The 23,848-nt window shown below is 25.5% G+C and overlaps 2 protein-coding genes across 5 annotated transcripts in view; one reads left to right on the forward strand and one right to left on the reverse strand.

The window, feature by feature from the left end:
• Window positions 1–1,048: 1,048 nt before the first annotated feature.
• LOC129608062 (transcription factor IIIB 90 kDa subunit-like) lies at window positions 1,049–2,946 on the forward strand (the record flags this gene model as incomplete). The annotated part of the gene is made up of 4 exons (XM_055519376.1): window positions 1,049–1,121; window positions 1,174–1,400; window positions 1,455–2,313; window positions 2,379–2,946. Coding segments are annotated over 4 exons (1,299 nt in total), but the record flags the coding sequence as incomplete, so codon positions are not given.
• A 5,306-nt stretch (window positions 2,947–8,252) lies between these two features.
• Window positions 8,253–23,848, reverse strand: part of LOC129608135 (BTB/POZ domain-containing protein 6-B) — a 33,876-nt gene continuing 18,280 nt past the window's right edge. For 2 of the 4 annotated variants that reach the window (XM_055519463.1, XM_055519467.1), the window contains exons 2-7: window positions 21,614–22,430; window positions 11,671–11,979; window positions 11,462–11,609; window positions 11,147–11,363; window positions 10,035–10,783; window positions 8,253–9,970 (exon numbers count right to left, since the gene is read on the reverse strand). In XM_055519463.1, coding sequence (XP_055375438.1) covers window positions 9,760–9,970; window positions 10,035–10,783; window positions 11,147–11,363; window positions 11,462–11,609; window positions 11,671–11,979; window positions 21,614–22,010 — 2,031 coding nt within the window. In that variant the 5' untranslated portion in view covers window positions 22,011–22,430 and the 3' untranslated portion in view covers window positions 8,253–9,759. Of the gene's footprint in view, window positions 9,971–10,034; window positions 10,784–11,146; window positions 11,364–11,461; window positions 11,610–11,670; window positions 11,980–12,089; window positions 12,326–21,613; window positions 22,431–23,848 lie in introns of those variants that run through there. The other 2 variants (XR_008696871.1, XM_055519476.1) reach the window with 2 other exon arrangements.

Genomic DNA, 23,848 nt, shown 5'->3' on the forward strand with positions numbered 1-23,848 from the left:
AAGAAAAGTTGGGAAGCTTTACATATTTGGTTGGGAAAATTTCTCGAAAAGTAATAACTTATGGACCTCAACAATCTAAACAGACAATATATTTATGTTCTTAAATGATACCAAAAAGGTTTATAACAATAAAAATACAAAATGTGTTCTCGATCACTATGAATCTAGTTTTGACGGTTTTGAATGTTAATGTGATTTTGAACGCAACTTTACATTAAATATATATACATATTTTGCTATTCTTTAAAATACAATTTATTTCATCACTCAGACGAAAGGAAAATGCAGCACAATAATTCCATAGGCCTCTTCAAATTCCATAATATAATTCATATAGTGTATTATAAAATTGATGAAACTATATATGTATGTACATACCAACCATGTATACCACCCTGCCTGATAATTTTGAAACAATAAAATACCTAAAGACAGCATAAATATAAAATTATTTCTGAAGTTGTCAAAAATTATATTAATTATTTTAATGTTAAAATATTTATTTATTTATTTAATTTGTGTAATAATAAAACAATGAATTTTTTTTTCATTTGAATTTTTTTATATTTTATTTTTTTTTATATGTATGTATGTATGTAATTAGAAGAATAAATTTAAATATACTAATATTAATGACTAACATTATTTAAAAATTTAAACTTAAAAAAAAAAGATAATGTCTTGAATTTAAAATGTTTTAGCTCAATTATGTATAATTTGTTAAAATTAATTAAATCAATGATATTAAAACTACTAAAAAATTCAAATTAGTCTTTAAGAAAACTTTCTAAACACCATGACATTTATAATTAACTACATACTAGTAAAAAAAGTATTGTTATTAAAATAATTTGAATTTTACCATTATATTGAAATAAAAATATCGTAAGAGGAAAGAAATTTAATGTTTTACATTATTTTTGTAGTACAGGAAAATAATTTAATCAGGGTTAATATTTTTTTAGCGTTTGTTCAAAGAAATAGAAATATTTTCTACTAATTTTCTAAAAAATACAAAATAGCGGTTTTCACAGATTGATGTACTGCCCTTAGAATTGTTCAAAGAATGAAAAAAGATTCAATACATTCGGGAAGGAGACCTACAGGTTTATGCGGAGCAGGTCTGTTAGTTTTCATTCTCCATTTAAAAAGAATATAAAAAAAGTTTTACAGCATTGCTTATTGCTGCAAGGATGCACGATTTCGGCAGAAGTATAGGAGATATTGTTAAAATTGTAAAAATACATGAGTCCACTTTACGGAAAAGATTAACTGAGTTTGCTGAAACTCCGAGTAGCGCTTTGACATTAGACGAATTTATGGCTGTAGATTTGGAAGCTGAACAAGATCCACCAGCTTTTAAAGCCGCAAGGAAAAAGGATCGAGAACGAATATCGAAGGCACAATTAATTTTTATTTGTAATATTCTATTTTTAATTTTTCGATTTATGTAGATGGGTGAAAATGAGTTAACGGAACTGCAAAAAGAAATTGATGCACAATTAGAAAAAGATTTAAAAAAACTTCATAGAAGTCGCTTTAAAAATATTCCAGCTGAATGCTTCGAAGAAGATGATGCGACTAAATTTATTGCGGAATCTAATATGAATGTAATAGAAAAATGTTTAGCTGATTATTCTGGGATGAATGAGATTGAAACTTCGAAAACAAACTTGGAAGGTTTAAAACCGGATATACTGAAAATGTGCACACCTACATTGAGCGAAATATCTCAAATTGAGAGTAACAAATCAGAAAGTTTAACTGAAATTATTAATACAAATGATGGCGAGCTAAACTTGGAAGGTTTAGACGACGAGGAAATTGATGGTTATATTATGACTGAAAAGGAAGCTGATTACAAGACGATATTATGGGAAAATTTAAATGCAGAATACTTGCAAAGTTTAAAAACAAAAGAGGAAAAATTAGCGAGAGAACGTGAGGAGGGAAAACCGGAAAAAAAGAAAAGAAAACCGAGAAAAAAAATTGGTCCATCTAATACTGCCGGAGAAGCAATAGAAAAAATGTTGCAAGAAAAAAAAATTTCTACTAAAATAAATTATGATATTTTAAAAGCATTAACAGCCCCAAAAACTAACAATAATGCAGAAGAAAAAACTGATATTGCTCATCCAAAAATTGAGGAAGCGATAATACAAAAAGCAGAAACTATCAATGGAACTTTGTTAACTACAGTTGCTGTCCCTAAAGGAATATCAAAAAGAGAAAAATTAGAATTTGGTTTACCAGTGGTTGAAAATGCAGTTGCACAAACAAATGCAAATGAACCCCTAATTATAGAAAACAACGGTAATTTGAAATTTTTAAAAATTAATACAAATCTATAAAATTTTATATTTTGATTTTATTTATAGATGATCTAGTTGATGAGGAAATAGACGAACCAGAGGCAGAACAATATGAACAAACTGATAATGAGTATTCTTCACTTAAAGATATGCTAAATAAAGGTGATGATGATGATTATTATGGATATGATGAGGATAATTATTAAGAAAATAAGCAAGAAAAAGCATGATTTATTTGTTGAAAATATTAAAAAAACTTTATTAGTTTTTTTTTGTTTTTTAATGAAAACGGTCTGTAAATATCGTTCATTTATTATTATTATGTATTCGGTCTGTAAATACATGTTTATTTAAAACTCTTAACAGACATTCTCTGCAATAAAAATTTCCTTTATTCATATTTTTGATTATGTTCTGCTATAAAATTTAAATCATAAAAATTCTAAAATTTCTTAGGGCAGCTTTTTCTAAACAATTTTTTTTTTTTTGAAAACATATACATATGTATTACATATTACACTTAATACGGCAATGTAAAAATATTTATTTTATTTGTGTGATAATTAAACATTGAATTTTATTTCTTTAACATTTTTCTTTATTTTATTATTTTATATACATATATTAATGTGCATCTAAAAGACTAAATCTAAATATACTTATACTCAAAAGTCTCTTCTTAAGAGAGAAAAGATGCCTTGCATTTAGAATGTTTTTGTGCAATTTATGTTCAACAAATTAAATCAATCATATTAAAATTATTAAAAAACTCGCAGTTGTTGGATAAAACTTGCCAAACACGTTAAAATTTTATTTAGTCATTGAAATAAAAAGCATCTGTATATAAAACAAATTATCTCAAGAGGAAGGATATTTAAAACTTGCAAGTTATTGAAATACAGAAATGTGATTTAGTAAAGATTCTTCTTGTATTTTTGAAGATATTTTAAAAAATACATATTTTCAAAAGTTTTATAGGAAGAAAAGTTGGGAAGCTTTACATATTTGGTTGGGAAAATTTCTCGAAAAGTAATAACTTATGGACCTCAACAATCTAAACAGACAATATATTTATGTTCTTAAATGATACCAAAAAGGTTTATAACAATAAAAATACAAAATGTGTTCTCGATCACTATGAATCTAGTTTTGACGGTTTTGAATGTTAATGTGATTTTGAACGCAACTTTACATTAAATATATATACATATTTTGCTATTCTTTAAAATACAATTTATTTCATCACTCAGACGAAAGGAAAATGCAGCACAATAATTCCATAGGCCTCTTCAAATTCCATAATATAATTCATATAGTGTATTATAAAATTGATGAAACTATATATGTATGTACATACCAACCATGTATACCACCCTGCCTGATAATTTTGAAACAATAAAATACCTAAAGACAGCATAAATATAAAATTATTTCTGAAGTTGTCAAAAATTATATTAATTATTTTAATGTTAAAATATTTATTTATTTATTTAATTTGTGTAATAATAAAACAATGAATTTTTTTTTCATTTGAATTTTTTTATATTTTATTTTTTTTTATATGTATGTATGTATGTAATTAGAAGAATAAATTTAAATATACTAATATTAATGACTAACATTATTTAAAAATTTAAACTTAAAAAAAAAAGATAATGTCTTGAATTTAAAATGTTTTAGCTCAATTATGTATAATTTGTTAAAATTAATTAAATCAATGATATTAAAACTACTAAAAAATTCAAATTAGTCTTTAAGAAAACTTTCTAAACACCATGACATTTATAATTAACTACATACTAGTAAAAAAAGTATTGTTATTAAAATAATTTGAATTTTACCATTATATTGAAATAAAAATATCGTAAGAGGAAAGAAATTTAATGTTTTACATTATTTTTGTAGTACAGGAAAATAATTTAATCAGGGTTAATATTTTTTTAGCGTTTGTTCAAAGAAATAGAAATATTTTCTACTAATTTTCTAAAAAATACAAAATAGCGGTTTTCACAGATTGATGTACCAGTGCAAAAAAAAGAAAAATAGTTATTTTCCTCCAAGCACGATCTAAGGAAAATTTTCGATGTAAAATTGCAACAAATTGACAACCACAAGTATATTTTTTATTTGGTATCATTCTAAAATATTTGAGAAAATCTGTTTGAAAATATCTAATATATTATTGGAAAAAATAACGAAACTTTAATCTAATAGTGAGTTAGTCATTTTTTACTAAAATGAGATATTTTTAATATGTGTAAAAGAAATAAAATACATGTATTTCAATTACAAAAACATGATTTTTCAAGTATAAAAGAAACAAAACTTAACTTTTAGATTCTCACTAAAACTCAACTTTTCAAATAAATCGTAAATCAAAGCAACCAAAAATCATTCGAATTTTGCGCATTTGTAAGGGAATATTAAAAGATGCAACTAAGTGAACTATTTGATTTTTAGAGCAAAATTCGAAATATTTGAGGTGAATGTTGTTACATTTTAACTAGATTATGATTAACTATATGATTCTACTGCTGAAGTATTCAAGAAAGTGTCAGAATACATTGAAAGAATAAAAACAAAAAATAAAATGAGTTACTCAGTAATAGCAATATAAAATTTACGAAGAATTTTTGTTCTAATTTTGCGTAAATCAGTTTGGGTCGCAAACTGTTGTGTGTGAAAAAAATTCAGTAGCCGTAATACGATAAAAGTTTCTACTACAGTAAGAAGTAGCTACAAATAATTTATTATTTCTATTAATATTTGAATAGATCAAGTAACTTATTTAATATATTCTTTAATTTACAATTTTAATATTTCAGAACCAAAAATTAATGATACTGTTTAAAAAATTAATTATTTTCTAAGAAAATTTAAATTCTTATAAGACGTAAGTCATTGGAATTGTTATTCTAAAACAACATATGTAAGTCATTTTTCAGTAAAATAACATAAATAAATATAAAAAAACTTTAATATTTTAAATTTACTAATTAAAAAAAAGCGAGATAATTTTTCATATAAAATATAAAATAAAATATTTTTTTTTTCGTTTCCTAAAAAGTTGGTTAGAATGACTGTTATATGTTAATATAACATGTTAACATATAACAATAATAGAAAATTACAAGATATAATAGAAAATTATTATTATAATATAATCTATAATTACTGTCATCATAAACTTTTTTCATTTTCTTTTTAATTTTTTATTTCAGAAATTAACAATTAATATACAAAATAAAAATCAAATTGAATTTTTCAAATTTTGTTCGCGGATCTAACTAATATTTTACACTATTTCCCTGTGAAGCAAATATGCACTTGTGAAGGAAATTTTTAATATACGCAAATTATTGTTGTAGCAATTCAAAGTCTTGCTCTGATACATCGATAATCGAAATTTTACATCAGTCCGTGAAGACCCATAATATATGTTTTTGTTTGTTTTTTTTTTATTTTCAATTAAATTTTTAACATGAAAATTTACAATTCGTATTGTATTTTACAATTTACTTACATATGTAAATATTTATACGGCAATAATTTTGGGAAAATTGATACATAATGGTTTCATTTTAATTTAGTTAAAGAAACGAATGTCCTCAACATGCTTTTATTAGTCATCGCATTAAAGATAACTTATAACTGTTTTCTTCCCTTGTTTTCTTTGTTTTATGTTCTGTTATAATAGTATTATAAACACATTACGCTTAGGGCTTGATAAATATGTATGTTAAACAGGTTAACTGATTAATTAAAATTTTGTTTATATTCCAAATAAAAATAAATCCTTCATAATTCTACATATTATAACGCTATAACATTGAATTTGACTTTGCTTACGTTTAATAATTATGTTTTTAATTTGTTTTTCTTGAAGCCAATTAAATCGTTGCATAAATTTTCCCTTAGTAAATATTTTAATACGTATTAGTTATTTTTCTTTTATTTTTTTTCAGCACATAAATTTACTGATTACTATTAAAATTAAATGTATTCTTCAATTCAATTGTGTATGTTATTTCAATAATTTTATTTATTCATATAATATTAAAAAATATATTTATGTACTATATCTCACAAAATTTGCAACAATTTCTAAAATTTTAAATTTTTTTTTGATAGAAAAATTATAAAGAAATTTTTATAACATTTTGATTTTTATGTAATATAATTATTTTTTTTGTTAAATTTTACGTTTTTACTGATCGTGTATAATTCTTAACTCTTTATAAATAAACTTTTATATTGGTTTTGTATTTTTATTTTAGAATTTTCGAGCGCATTACATGTTTTTTTATAACAATATAACTAATATTATTTAGCCTATCATAGTTTATTTTATATAACGTAAAAATAAAAAACATGAAGTTTATTTGATTTAGTTTTTAAAAAATGTTCCGTTTTTATTAATACTTCAGAGATTTATGGTTTTGTATTAATGCCAAATATATCAATTAGGCTAATAAATTTAGAGAGTAAATTAGAAATAATTTTTAAATTTGTATGAAATCACAGAGATATTACTTTTCTAATGAAAATTGACTAATATTTTTAGGAATGCTGATTATATTGTACAGATTGTTTGAATATTTAAAGTTCAGTTCGCTAGAAACATACATTTAAAAAAAAAAAAATTAATTACAAATTTGAACGCAATAGAGAAATTTTTTATTCCATATGAAATTTATATAAAAAATACAAAAAATTTCTTAAGAATTGCATGAGAAATAAAAAATTATTTTTCTTCTCAAAAAATTGTATTTATTTCTTAATAATTATCATATTTAGTTCAGTATTATTATTTCCTTAATAGATAGTTACAGTAAACCACTAATTTCTTACAGAAATAAGTATCGAGGTATTCATTTCTTAAAGAAAGTATGAAATTTAAAATTACCAAAAACAAAAATCAGTAAGAATGTACTTTAGGTTGTTGGCCTAATAGATAAATATGGCATAAATTTAAACTATAAATAATGAATGTTTTAAATATTTCTAAAAAAAAAATATGTTTCAATATATCTGATAAAAGAAGGTCGCCAAAAATTATTATTTTCGTTATAACTTTTTTTTTGCAATCTAAGCCTTTTCAGAAATACATGTACTATGTGTAAGCATTTGTAAAATAGAAAGTGGTTACATGTAAGCTGCCTTTTACAGAAAGCAAAAGTTTAAAAATGCATATGTTTTAAAAACAAATTCAAACAATTTTATATTATATTTTTAATTAAAATATACTATAAACATTTTAATTATGGGTTTGTATAATTTTTTTTATAAGAAAAATTCATTTTGTTGTAATTCATGAACAAGCGCCAACTTAAATTTATGAACATTGGCAGAGTAAATAGAAAATATTGTATTTGTAATTATATAGTAATGTAAAATATTCTTAATTAATTTTTTGAAAAATTCGATACATTCTTGACTTCCAAAATGCAGTAATTCGGTATTTATATGAAATTCAGCTCATAATTTAAATTGTGTATGAATACTGTATTTTTCAATTAGAAAATCAAGATATGTGCAATATTAAGTTTCCTAATATAATGAATATAAAAAAAAGCAATCCTACAAGTTAAATATATATAAATATATATATATGTATATAAATGTATATATATAAATAAATATATAAATATTTTTGTATATACCATATACATATATATTATATATATATATATATATATATATATATAATATACATATATATTAACATATATACATATATATTAATATATATATATATATATATATATATATATATATATATATATATATATATATATATATATATATATATATATATATAATATATATGTATATATGTATTATTAATATATATGTATATATATATATATATATTAATATATATGTATATATGTATATATATATATGTACCTATATTGATAAATTTAATTTAATATTGTGATATACATACTCATTTATATTAAATATATTATCTTATTACGAAATTGAAAGACGTTTTGAGTGATTTGAAGATATTAAAATAAAACATGCATATCTACATTATATTATGTGTGTTCGATTTCTATACATTGTTTTATATAGATATATATATATGACTACGTGGAAATTAACGGCAGTACCCAAAATTTTTTCAAACTAAATTTTTCAATTTTTATGAAACTATTGTTGTAAGACTGAAATATTTTAAGTTTTTTTTGTTATATCAAAATGAAATTATTAGTATAAAATTAAAAATGTATACTACTGAACATGTAATTTTTAATCGAATTAAAATTTTTCAACCCAGCACTTTTAAGCATACTGTTATTATTTTGCACGCTACTGTATAAAAGCGTGCAAAATAATAACAGTACTGTTGTATGTATGTTAATATGAACTAGTACTAGTTTACATATTTCATTAGAAATCAAAATTATTATTCATAAACTTTGCAAAGTTATTTTTTAATAAAAACTTGAATGTTTTGAATAACAAAAATTTAAGCTTAAAAAATTTAAAAACAAAAATCATCAAAAATATTTATATTCAATTTTAAAACGCACATAACAGTATGTTCTACTGGTTTTTTACTATGTAGAATTATTTCCCATTACGAAGATCTGAAAGAAATAGTGATTTTCTCTTCTGAAATTCAAGGTTTTCTATCATTTTGATTGATTGCGAACAACTTTGAAACATATGGGTACATTCAAGAATTTAACAAAGCCTGAGCTTTTTAGAAATACACATATATGCGTATGCATACAATCTAAAATACTCTTATTCTGTTAAACTCTTGTTTTCCTAAATACAAGAGATCAAAAAGATTCTTTTAAAAACTGAGTATATTTATGGAAAATTTTCTGGAAATCTTTTTAAAATTTTTTTAAGTGATTCGCTCTAAATTTCGATATTCTAGAAATCCTTCACATATTTATTATGTTATTTATAATATTTTTGGTGTGAATTTTATCAGAAACAGATACATGTGTGTATTTACTTTTTTTATGTTTTAAACGAATTTTGTTAAATATTATTATTAGAATAATTCATTTTGTTTATTTAAAATAATTTTCCAACCACTCAATTTACTGTGTTCTAAAGTTTTTTAATTCATTTTAAATAGTACTCAGTTGAAAAGAATTTTTTGTTCCATATAAACTCTATATAAAAAATGTCAAAAGTTCTTTAAGAAAAATTTTTTTGACTTAAAATCTTTTGGATTTCTTTCCAACTTAGTACTTTCCTTAAGGAAAAAACTGTCTTTTTTTGGCAGTAAATTGATTTGTGTTATTATTGGTTCGTCCTTTTCACTTTAAAAATTTTTATTTAAAATAAAAATGATTTCTGTTTTATATATATACATATTTGGTTTGATCAATATCACACATTTTCTTTTGTTTGTTTTCTTGATAAAACGTTTTGACATAATTATAATTTTCAATCATATACGAAAAGTTTACTTATTCTAAAGATTGCTTACTTCATCACAATTGCCTGCAGAAACAGTACCTACACCATTTCCATTGCTACCGCCAACACCATTGCCAACAATTAATGGTGATGTACAGTGTGAATTTATTGGACTATTACAATCATTTGAAATATTTGTTGGCCCATAAAATATCAACTCAGGTATTTGGCCACCTTGAACACCAGTGCCATTAGTGCTCTCAGAGCTAAAATATAAATATAAGAGAATTATATCGTAATTAAAATATGTACATATAAAAATAATGTTACCTGCATTGAAATTGAAAATTAACTTTACCCATACAAACTTCTGACATACCTTCCTGTCCAAAGAAGCTTAATTCATTACCGTCTAGTATAACAGATGCGGTATAGTTACAATCAGGTTCGATTTGTATGGGATTCTCGAAAAATACATGAAAAGTATTACTAGAACCATCTGAAAAGAATTTTGTATCATTTTCAGCTAAAATTCGACCTAAACGTTTTAGTTCAATTTTAACATTATAATCAGCAGCTCCAGTTGATGAGCCATATAAACCGAAACCAACAATAAAAATTCGACGGTCAACAGAAAATTGTATAGAATCGCAGCGTCCTCGATAACGCCATTGATTGCTACGATAAGCACATGATTGAAAACGATGACACACTTGTGTTTTAAGTCCGGCTCTAGGTTTTGTAGCGAAATTTAATTGTGGTTTATTTTTAGCTGTAAAGTTGAGAAAGATATCAATTGTCTCTTGTGACGTTAAAATTCCGGTTTGAGCAACACCGTTAGCGAATTCTTCTAGGGTCATTGTTGGTATACGTATTAAATGCAAAGCAGAACCAAGAACACTACGTTTGTTTTGAGCTGTTGGATCTATTTCCATCTTTTGGCAAGCATTATGTGCCCAATTTAACGCCGCTTCAAATAAATGAATTTCCTTACAATTCAACGTTTCACGTGATAAAATCGATTCAAAAGTCTTCAAATCAATATCAACGAAGCCTTCAGATTTAATCGCCATTTCTGCCTATTTAAATAAAATATAAGTTCAATATAAAAAAAAGTTTTTTCAAAGCAGGTAATTAAAACTGCAATATTTCTTTTTTTCAGAAGATTAATTTATTTTACCTAAATACGAAAATTACATAAAAACATCTTGTTTTGAAGAAAAAAAAAGTGATTGTAACTGCTATTTTCATTAATTAATTTTTTTGATTGCTTTATGAATACGTAGTATTATTTGGCTTTGATATTTTTATGATATGACACTTTTACGTAAATTTTATTTATACTAATTTTTATAAAAAACGTAAAATATTGCAGCTTTAGTTTATTTTGTTAAATTTAGATTTTTAAAACTAATTTTAAAATAACTTTATTCTGAAGGTACCTGTGCATCTATTACTTCCCAGCATCTTTGCATCAATTCTGGCTCCTCGAAAAGGCGAGATTGACTGAGAAGTAGACAGGCGTTTTTTGCCGTCAAACTTACTTCTAAATAATTAACACATGCTCGAGCTAAGATTGGAACAATGTATTTTTTTGCCGCATACAAAGTCGCCAATATGTTGTCTGGCTCTAGTTGAATTTCATCACAGTATAAATATCTAAAAGTAAATAGTAATTAGTCAAAATGCATTTCCTAAATTAATGTTTTACTAATCGAGAATTTCTTAAATTTAGGGTATGTTTGAATTACGCTTACTTCAGCAAAGTTAAAAACGCAGATGGCTCAACATCTGGAACTTTTATTTCAGATTTATTTTCAGCTAAACCACCGTAAAACATCGCATAAAACACTGAACTGCCAGTCGCCAATATGTATTTATGTGCTGGAATAGTCTGTATATTGTCTATGAAAATAACATTCAAATAAGATCTAGAATTAATATGTTTCATATTTTCAAACTTTACCATCGGAACCAACAACGAATTTAATATCTGACATTAATTCATTGTTAAACATGGCTGCATTTCTCTCTAAAACTGTAGCTTTTGTGGCTTGCCAGTTAGGATCGGCTGTATCTACAGTACTTGATGATCCACTAGATTGCATGCAAAAACTAGCTGGTGAAATACTAATAGCACCTGGCGAAGCCAGTGGTGAAGATGGTGCACTGTTCGGTTGCGTTATTTGCATATTGTTTGAAGAATCTCTTTGATGTAACGAGTTATGAGGGGGGGACAAAAGCAGTCCACCATTAGTACTGTTCAGAGTTTCCACTGTAATTTCAATTTTTTAAACCATATTAAGTACTTTAATAAATTTCGTGATACTTTTAGTACATTTATATACATATGTATAAATTTTTTTTTTAAATTTGAAAGTTTACCATTCATCCAAGAATGAACTTGAGAATAAGGAAGTTCTTGATTCCTTTTTAATGCAGTTTTATTATTTTGGTTTCTTAAGCTGATGTTGGACATTGCCGTAAGATTTACAAATATTTAAACTATAAAAATATATCTTTTTTTAAATTTTATCCATATAGGCTTTGAAAAAATTAATAGTTTAATTTCACTGAAGATGGCAAGAAGCCATTTTATTTTTTGACAAGTCAATATTTTTACTTCGCTACAACAATTGATTTGACGTACATGGAAATTAACAGTGTTGGGTGGGGTTTTAACATTTTTATTGCCAAACTTGGTACAGTGGATCGCAGTTGCATATTGACATGGTAGCTTTCATTTTAGCGTATGCTTTTGAAAATTTCAAGTCAAAAAGCGTGTATATGAGTTTGAGATCCGTTTGAAGTCGTCTTCAACCTGCATATAAAGCCGCAAATAATTTTAAGTTTGGCATTTGGGTAGTTTTGACATAACAGTTTAGTTTATTATAAGAAGTTATTGTTAAAATAAAAAGTTACAACTTACAAGTCTGCGATCACCCTTAATAGCCAAAAATTTTTAGAACATATTGCCATGTGCAAAATTTCTGAATAAGATTAATTTTCTTTAATGAAGAATGTTTTAGGTTATTTGTTAATGTCTATTAATTTTAATATTTTGTTTGTAAATTTAAACTATTTGGCAAGCTCACAACCAAAAATTTACAATGTCCGCTCCATAATTGGTGATAGCCATTAGTTTTTAGCAATATGATTTAGCAATTAGAGGAATATTAGATGTTATATAATGATACGAACAATTTTTTTTAGTACCTTCCCGATGACGTCACATTTTATGCTTCCTAAACTTTTTAAATTTTTATTCTATCGGAAACGGGTAGTTTTCAAAAAAGTTGCTAATTCGTGTTAGATTTTGATCAATGTGAATTACATATTGTTTTATCTAACGAATTAGGAATACTAAAGGAAGGAGTATCTTTGTTTCATTTTCGCTTACATTCCCTAAAAAATCGTGTCGTAAAGGAAAAAAATTTAGGTAAATCTCCTTCTTTGCTCTAAGCGTTGCCAAATTGAAATTGACATTAAATGTCAAATGTTGTTCTTTTGCATGCAAACTGTCTTGGATAATACTTTTTGAACAAAACTAAGAGAAAATGATGACATTCTCATTTTCTCGATGTTTAAAGTTTTTTCAAGTATTGTAAATTAAAATTTAGTGTCTTAAAAAATTTCAAATCTTACAGCTGTCGAAACATATGTTTTTCTTGGTTATGTCAGGTTTTATTTGAAAAAAAAAGTTTTTCATCAACAATAATTTTTTTTCAAAACATTTCAATTAAAAATAAATGAAAACAAACAAAAAGATTGCACAAATGGTTTTTTTCTAAGTTTCACACTTTTTTAATCCAAAATCAAAATTTTCGGTTTTTGGTATAACCAAAAAATATTTGTTTATGTTTGATAAATACTTTGAAATTTGACGTTTATCACTTATTATCACTTATTTATAAAGTTTTTAAATTTTTTTAAAGTTTTCTGTCTGGTTTATTTTTTTTTTTTGAGAGAAATTTCGCTTTAATTCTACTACGTTTAATTCTTTTTTCTATTTTCACATGAATCTCAAGCTAAATACAACGAAGCCATTTTATTCGTACCACAAAATATACTAAATAATATATTTAGCATCAAAAAATAAAATCTTTATTTTCAAATAAAAATTTAACAGTAGTGAAATTTTTTACATTAAAGAAACAAGCGGATAATTTGGAAAAAAAAATTTCAACATTTACATTACTAACATCAAATTATGCTAAATACCAATAAATAACAACCATATGTATACTAAGTTTGGCAGTTAACCTGAATAGACGCGGTATATGGCACGATCTGTCGGAACTAAAAAATTGTTTTCATTGTTTTTGGCCTTCATACAATACTGCGTTTACAGTTTGAAGCAGATTTTAAGCGGATTTTGAGCTTATATAAATATTACTTTACCAGAAACTTTCAAGCCGATCCGATAAACATATTTAGCTTTATTTCAAAATTGCATGTATGTATGTATGTATATATGCGGATCGTAAAATTGAAAATGACAAATTAATATACATGAAGACTCGTATCAAGGTGCACTGCTATAAACTATTCTATAGGCCCCATGAGTAGACAACACTTCTGTATATCAGAGATGTTTACAGTTCACATGCAATCTCGACCGATCTCGACTTTTTGAAATTTTAGGTACAACTACGTGCATGTGTAAGACAGGTCTATTATTAAGTATGATTTTGGAAACCTCAAAAAAGGTTTTCTCATGAATATCTACACTATAATCTGCTCAGATTTTGGAATCAAACGACTTAGTTCAAAAAAATTGAAACTTTAGCTTTTCATTTTTAAAAAACTCAAATTTTCTAGGTGACTTAACATTGGAGCTTCATTATTTTTACCGTAGCAGGCAATCTTGTCAGCTGACCCTCAATTTTATATATGAGTCATGATGCTCCCTGATCTGGTTTAGGAGTTATTGACAGTATGTATTCTATACTGCAAATGTTATTTTATACTAAATTTTTTTCTTCAACGACTTAGAAAAACGTACAAGAACCTTTCAAAATGGTCTCTCTTAGGAGTTTACTTTACATTTACAAAAATTAATGGCCTGGAGAAAATCATATGGTGCCTTTCATTGATACAACTGTGTAAGTCAGTTTCGATTTCAATAATGTCTTAATAAACGAATTTTTCCAAATATTGTGAATTGATAAAATTGATAATAATTGTAAAATTGTGAATTAATAAAACTCAGAACTCGGAGGAGGGAGGAATCAAGGTTAATTCTTCTCAAAAAGTTTTGTCTACTCATGAAGGCATATACAATGGCATATATTGTATGCATACTAGAGTATATTGTAGTTTTAGCTTGTTAGTTATTGTCAAACTCAACTCGATTTCAAGTAATACTATTTTAATATGTACAGTATATACGCAGATTGAAACTTCAAGTCAAGTACTCAATCGAACATATCAACAAACTGTATGCATATAAAAGTATGTACAGTGCCATTAATTTCCCACTACCATTTTCATAAATCGAACATACTAAAAAAATCTGGACTTTCTGCCCAAAATTTTGCATTACACATTTATGTATGTACCTATAACTAATAGCAATATGCAATTGAATTTACGACATTATACAAATATGCAATATTTTACAAATTTACTAAAAACACATTCAAAATGAAAGAAAAATTTTTCAATTCAAAAAAGATTACTTTCTTTCATTAAAAGAGTTTTCCTGGATAAATATTCCTACATAGTCCGATTTGTGCAATTAAATTTTTATTTTATTGATTATTACTATTTGTTGAAATTAAAGAAGACAATGACTATTTAATTCTAAAACTCGTGTAGATTTAAAATTTAAATATCTATGTAATCCTATTGTCGCCTTCTGCATACAATAAATATTCCCCTTTAAATTTGTATATCCGTATGCTGTCATAAATTTCTCTTTTACATACATATATTTTCCTTTTAAGTATTTCATAATCTTTAGATAATCTTTCGTTATCGTTTTATGTATGTAAATGCTTAGCAACGATAGATTCAAAACTATCGAATCTTAATATAATCGCCCGTTTTACTTCATTTTAGTGCACCTTCAATCTTGTTGTTATAGGTCTCTATTCCTATTACTTCTCCTTCTTGGATTTGTCACTGGTGGTTTTTAATTCGCTCCTTAATTGGTATTTCCTACCGATCGCAGATATTGTATTTCCCTAGGCGATTGTTTAACAAATGTGTTAAAAAATGCTCATAAGCTAACGAAGTCCATATGTTTTCTTGCGTTCCTTAGAATGCCACTTCTTGATAGCAGCGTCTACTATGAAATTTTCTTTTGTTTTTAGATCTTTTTCCATCGGTTTATTCAACATTTTGTAGATCATAGAGTTGAAAATCCCCATATTAAACTTTATGTATTTTGAATGCATGTTTATGTACTGGTTTTTTCATGTAGTTGTTGAATTCAATTTTGCCCGTTTTTCTTTTTACTAATATTTCCAAGAAAAGTAAAACTCCTTTTTCACCCGTCTTAAAAATGAATTCCATGTTTTTACGCAATTTATTGATACAGCTGTTAATGTTGTCCAATTTTTCCTTATATACTATTGCAAAAACGTCGTAAACATACCGCATCCAAACTCTCAGAACCAAACATTCCTCTTCCCTTTTTTCTTTCCAATTTGGGCATGAATACTTTCGAAATAAAAGACAAAAATGCGTTGGCCATTATTATACGAGTACTAATTATAGATTATGTCGTCGTGCACATGTTATTCCCGAACTCGATTTCTATAATTTCGTCAGATTTTACCGTTAGGTTTTTGTCTTTATATAAATTCCTGTTCATTTTAATGGTTAAGTTGCTTTCCAATTTTTTTTTTCCAATATAATTTGCATAACTGCCTAACTTCCGGATCCATGGCTTCGAAATCATTAAATGTTATCTTATTAAGACAATAATTCATTCAATTATTTATTCCAAATTCAAAAACTTGCACTTCTTCAACGGGTTGTAACTTATTGTTCGGAAGTGTCCATTATTAAATTTATACATTTTTTATTGTAACTATCATAGAATTTCCTCTGCCAGCTTTAATATAGTATAGTAGTTTCTTATTTAAGTTCATCACTCTCCCATATTCAAGGCCAGTCATCCGTTTGAGGTTGTTATTGCTGCTTTTTTATTTTAATATTTTATATTTTCTTCCCGAAAAGTAGTTTAACTTTAATTCAGTTACTCCTCAACATTTCATAGAAAAGGATAGAAGAGATATAACGTCAATATATCATAGATTAAACACGGCACACATAAACTTTTTCAAATTTACCATTAGTTTCAAACTTAAGTCTATTTCAAGTAATAACATTTCAATTCAAGTACTTAATATGCCATGTAAACGTATTAAGTATTGGATATGATGCAATTTTCCCATTTAACAAAAGAAATTTTGATTTGAAAAATATGATATTATCTTCTAAATCGTATTGTACTCATTTATATTGTATATGTAGCAGAAATTGCAATATTAGAGTACTATTACAATTATATAACATTATAGAGAAAAATTTTGAAATATTTTGAAAAATTTAAAACAATGCATTGAAAGTTATCAATAATTTTTACGTTACTTCTATTTTCATCACTTAAATTTCGTGAAGTTTTTGAAGCTGTAGCAATTAAATTTTAAATTTCATGCCGCTTTTTATACAATAAGCTTTGAATGTTGATGGTTATTTCACTTTTTAACATATATGCAATATTAAGTATCTATCAGGAAAATTTTAAAAAAAAATTAAATATGTACAAGGTTCTTTAAAATCTAATAAAAATCAATTAAAAATGGTGTAGTTAACGTTTCTTTTTTCTAATACATTGAACAGTATTTGTGTATTAGATTGCCATTTTAATCCAGAAATGATAAATATTTTTAAAGAGGTTTTGGTGAATACAAATACATACATACGTAATAATAGTAATAAATATTTCTTATTTTTTCTTTATTATGTTTGACCTTTACGTAAGAGAATAAAAAATATGGTTTGATGATATCTGAATTGTTATTTCTTTGAATGGTCAAGGTAATTTTTATATATAGGAAGTTTTTTCATTTTTTTTTCTTGATGTAGAAAAGAAAACATTGGAATTGTGTAGGTCAATGGGCTCTAATGATAATTATTTAGAGTTGATATTAAATGAATGTCGGAAGTTAAACAGCTTTGATTTTGGCAATGACATAATTTGATTTTTAAAATTTCATTGTAAACTTCAAGTTCTTTCGATTTTTAAAAGAACTTCAATTATACAATTTTCGTCTACACTCATATTTTTTATTATTTGGACAAAGTTCAACTGCTACAGAGAAAAGAATTCTTACGTATTATCATTGATTAATTAAAATTTTGATCGCAACTGACAAAGCAACTTTACTTTGGTATGTAATAGTATTGCCACTTTAGATTTTTTTCTGAAATCTAAACTGAGCATAGTTAATTCATCAAGAACTGAGCATAATTAATTTTTCTTCATGCCTTAGAAGTTTCGCTTCAGCATTGAATTTTTCAAAAGAATACTTATGGCAAGGAACCTTTTCTTTCCAATTGACTGTACTTGTGAATTAGAGTTAATTTTTACACATTTCTTACATTTATTAACAAAAAATATGTTTCTCTTAACGTATCGAAAACGAGTCGTCTGCTAACGAAAAGGAAAGCAAATATTTTATATGTAATAAAATATTTCTCTAAAAGCGCCAGGGAATATTGCAATTTTTAAATGTCATAAAATAAATTCAAGTAAGCAGCAAAAGAAAGTTATGACTTTTAAAAATAACTTAAAACTTTAAATGGCATTGTATATAATTCCAATATATTTTGGAGATTTATAAATCATTAGGGTATTTTATATGTAATAAAATATTTCTCTAAAAGCGCCAGGGAATATTGCAATTTTTAAATGTCACAAAATAAATTCAAGTAAGCAGCAAAAGAAAGTTATGACTTTTAAAAATAACTTAAAACTTTAAATGGCATTGTATATAATTCCAATATATTTTGGAGATTTATAAATCATAAGGGGAAATGTGAGAGCTCAATGGACTCCTTTGAAAGTTCAATGAGTTTTTGGGTGATAATTCCCAAATAATTTTCAAATTTTTTCGTAACATTGTTGCCAAATCGTACTTTTTCTTATCTTTCCAAGTAAACATGGATGATTTTCAGCATATTAATAACTATCCTAAAACTATCTTTACCGATTTTGTTAGGAACTTTTTAATGCTTGCAAATGTGTTTCCAATTTTGAACCTGGTTTTTTATAGAAAAAGATGAAATTTTCAAAATTTGTTCTGAGGAAATGCTGTTCGCCCTTACCTTATTAGCGCCCGCTTTAACTTTTACTTTAAATAAATAACTCTTGGAGTATTTATTCATCCGTTTGGAAAAAAGCTTGCTATAGGGCTGTTCATAAGAAAAAAAGTAAAAATAATGTAATGTTGAACCAAAATCTTAGGAATGGTCTATAGTTAAACTTTTAACCATTGTTAAGATTTTAAAATTGATGATTTATGGTGACATCTATTATCATTGTATTCCTTTGTCCGTTGTCAACTTTTTGTGCTGTGTAAGATCATATTACACCAATAAAAACTACAGAATCCTCTTCCACTTAGCAATTGAATCATTTCTTAATGAGATTTTGTATTCCCAAGGATACCCACTCTTTATCGTTTCGGTTAAAGATGTATAGTGAGGTTAATGATGTTTAATATATTGATGTCAAGTGAGGTGTTAATTTATACTGACAACATGAAAATCTTCAAAGAAATAGTTTAAGTGACTTCTGTAAAAATTAATATGGCCATGTGTGCGCTAATGTGTAACGTTCGACAAAGAGTACCCTTAACAAATTATATTTTAAATCAGCAAGATTTATGTAGGGTCAACTCAATTAGGCACTTAGGCGTTTGCTTCGCTATAAAGTTTATGTTTCAAAATGCACTCGTGCTTTCGTTAAAAATTTAGGAAATATTAATTTTATTGAACCAATGAAATATTGATACTGAAGTTAAGAGGGCCCTTTCTGATTACCAGAAGCATACTTATAAAATTGCAATTTTTTGCCATCGATAATATTTCAGACTTTGTCTATCAAGTTCTCTTATTCGTCAGCCGTGGTTAAAACTGTTGTTAATCAATGATAATAATTAATAATTATTAAACTGTTGTTATGGAATTTTATACATAAGCATATGCATATATGAAAAAAAACCGTTTTTAGTTTGTCTGCTAATAAATGCAAACATTTCAAATATTCAAATATGGTTTCATTGGTGTAAAAGCCAATCGAAAAATTTCCAATTAAAGTTGTGTATATTTAGATAATTACTCTATTAAAACTAATAGTACATGATTTGCAAAATATATGATGAATATAAAGCATTTAGAATTTGAATTCTCATTAGGATTTGAGTGATAATATAAAATTTTGTTAAAGCAATTGATATAAAATATATGATGCCTGTATTTTCTTGAATATAATTTATTAAAAAATTTATTTTAGTTTTCAAGTTTTGTAATATTTTCGCAAAATTATCCCGGAATAAACAAAAGACTTCAATGCGTTTTGTGAATTAAAAAGATTTTATGAAAAGGTGATATTCATATTTACAAATATTAAATTTGAAATATTTTTAATTTATGACGATCTTGAAATATTTTGCTCCAGTTATTCTTTTTGATTATTTAGTAATGAATTAACATGTAATATTTTATTGCATTTCGAAACACTTGCCAACACGTTTTTTATTTTTATTATCGACCGCATTGTGTATACAATAAGGTAGGTAGGTTATATGACAGCAACATATTTTGCATATCGAGTTTTCGATGGAAACGCACTTTTCCATCATAGGGAAGAGTAAATAAACTATTTTTAGAGACCTGTCGGTCTGTGTACGTGTGTATCTCAAGTTCGGCTGACCCGATTTTGATGAAATTTTATATTTTATATTTTATATATTACATTTTGTATAATAAATTAAAATTTTTTATAATAAATTATTTATTATATAAAATATAAAATTATATTATATTAAATAAAATATAATTTTATATTTTATATAATAAATATGTAAGTTTATTTCGACTATGGCATGGATTGATCAGCTTTTGTGATATATCAGACCTCGGGATATATAGACCCTTTAGCGGGCCTATTTTACATTTTTGATCAATTTTAAGAAAATATTCAACGGATTTACTCGAAATTTCATATATGAACTTCATTTGACCGTTCGCGAAACCTCATAACTTTTGAAAGAAATCAGTTGTAAGCAACTGGACGTTTACTACGGGCCAAATATACATTTTTTCGTATATAACGAGAAATAATCAACCGACTTCATTGAAATTTGATATTTAAATTGGAGGTGTTAAAACAACAAATTTATAAATTTTTTGGGAAGATCAGGTCTCGGAAACTAATGTGGGGGCTGATTTTACATTTTTTGCTATATCTACGGAACGAATTGATAAAAAATCTTCAAATTTAATATTTAAAATTTACTCATGAACTTTTCGTATGATTCAGAGGGCACAAAATGAAATTCTACTAAGAGCCAAATTCATATTTTTCTAGGTATGTTGGCTGAAAGCTTATTAGTGTCCTTAAAATTGTATAGAAGTGTTTAAAACGCATTTTCATAATCTTCTGGAATACTTTTACTAATCTAGACAATATGCATTGCGGTCGGTTAAATGCCGATCACATCAGATTTTTTTTATTACATTTGCAGTAAGTGTGATCTTAAAGCATTACACTTTGTAGATATACGGCAATATGTAAAACCGTGCATCTATTTATAGCACTTAGCATGCTCATGTACAAACATTGTAAAATTTATAATAATAATCAAAAAATTTTTATTACTTATACTCACCATCTCTCCTAGTATTTCGTTCATTCAAATTAGCAGACATTTCGTTTTGATCTAGTTGATGATAATTCCTATTATTACTGTATTCGTAAGAATTGCTATGGATATTATTATTATTTATATCATTTACAATTTCATTATTATTTTCATCTAAATTACTATTCAATTGAAAGTTTTCTATATTATGATTATAATTTAAAGGATAATTATTGTTTATTGATAGTTCAGCAAATTCATCCTCATCTAAAGTTAATAAACAACGTTCATACGGCCCACTAAATTTGTTTATTAATTCAGCACATCGACTACCCAAATACCATATATCCGATTGTGATATTGCCCAATAAAGGAGATGGCGACCAAGATGACTTCCTAAATTATTACTAAAAGCTTCAGTCATTTTTTAATATAAAAAAATTAATAATGTATAACTATTCGAATATATTATGCTCTTTTACTGTTGTAATTTTCATTATTATATGTTTTTGTTTTCAAATTAGTAATTTTTTTTCTGGTATTTCTTTTTTTTCTGGCAATTAAATTCTATATTAAGGTTTTACGTATAATAAAAAGTATATTCCGACTAGATATAATTTCTTTAATATATTAAACAGCTAAAAGCACAGTGTTATTCTTCATCTTTCTTCCGTAAAAAGTAAATTTTATTAGATCCTCATTAATTTCTCCAAACAAATAACATGTCATTAATTTCATCAGTTGGTTAAATTAAAAATATTGCAAATGCTATAATTCCATTCATTTCGCTTTACAATTTCAGTATTGTAAATTTTCAACGAAATCCATTGCTCTTAATAATTCTCTGAAACATAAAGAAAAAAATTAAAATACAGTAAACAAATACAAATTTCAATTAAAAATTGTTCTCAAAAAAAAATGTCCACAAATAAGTGTATATGTATATTTTTTTTTGATTTTTTATTTGGTGCATGTTTTATTAATGAAAGTATATTTGTTTTATTTTCTTATTACTGCATATTTTTTAACGTTTTTGTTATAACAATGTGTAGTGTACGCATATATAAGTATACGTAAGTTGTAAACATTATTTTGTTGGTCGCTTTATTAGGTCAAAATTTGAATAATTTTCGTTAAGGGACAGATATTTTTAAACCGTTGTCAGGTTATGTAACAATGCTATTTAGTAACAAATTTAATTAAGCACAACATAATCTTAAAACACAATAATCATCTTATTGCTTTCATTTTCGACTAAAAATATAAAAATACAATAATATCCACATGGATATTATTATAAAAGCCATAAGAAAAAAATAAGAGGACAGAACTTGTAAAACGACTTTCTCTTACACCGGTACAATTTAAATCCAATGAAATATGAAATATTTTTTTATTACTTTACTTTTTATTTTTTTTATTTTTGTTATGTATAAAAAAGTAACACCAAATAAAATTTTTATACGAGTATATATAGTTAAATTAAAATCCATTCAGTTTGTTTGTACTTCCGAAAGGGCAAAATGCTGCGATATACTCGTATAGAGAGGCACGAATATAAAATGTACAAATTTAATAATGTATGAATGAAAAATAAAAGTTCATGTAGCTATGTTTTTAATATAAAATGAGCAAACGAAGCCTATAAAAAAATTGACATGATCTGCACATAGCCGAGCGGAATGCACAAAATTATAAAAAGCTCCCTTAAAACACTTAATAAGCACTTAGCAAGCTTACCTAGAAAAATATAAATTTTGCTCTTACGAGTAGTATAGCTTCACTTTAAGTCATCCGATTTCTGAAAAATTTGTTATGTTCATTGCTTTAACAACCCGAATTAATATTTTAAGTTCAAGGAAATCGATTGATTATAATGCCATATGTTGGCAAAGTTCTTAACTTTTAGTAGACTCGAAATTTTAAAGCAAGTTTTTAAATTTTGTTTGAACAACCAAATGGTTTGTCGTATTGTTAAATGGATTTTATAAACAAAATTTCAAGCACATCTTTTCAATATTTCTTCAAATCAAAATCAAAAAACTTAGATCTATAAAAATCTATAAAAATTTTTATCAAAATTACTTCAGGCGAAATTGAGGTACACGTGTGCACAAACAGACAAACTGGCAGAACAAAACCTCGCCAAAAGTGGTTTATTTTTATTTCTCTATTACAGGGTAAAACATTTTCTTTGAAAATTCGACATGTTAAATTTGATACCAACACTACTCCTGTTTTTGTACGCAACCCAATCGCTAA

The sequence above is a fragment of the Condylostylus longicornis genome, unplaced genomic scaffold, assembly GCF_029603195.1.
Source record: "Condylostylus longicornis isolate FDR11 unplaced genomic scaffold, ASM2960319v2 ptg000004l, whole genome shotgun sequence".
Lineage (NCBI taxonomy): Eukaryota > Metazoa > Arthropoda > Insecta > Diptera > Dolichopodidae > Condylostylus > Condylostylus longicornis.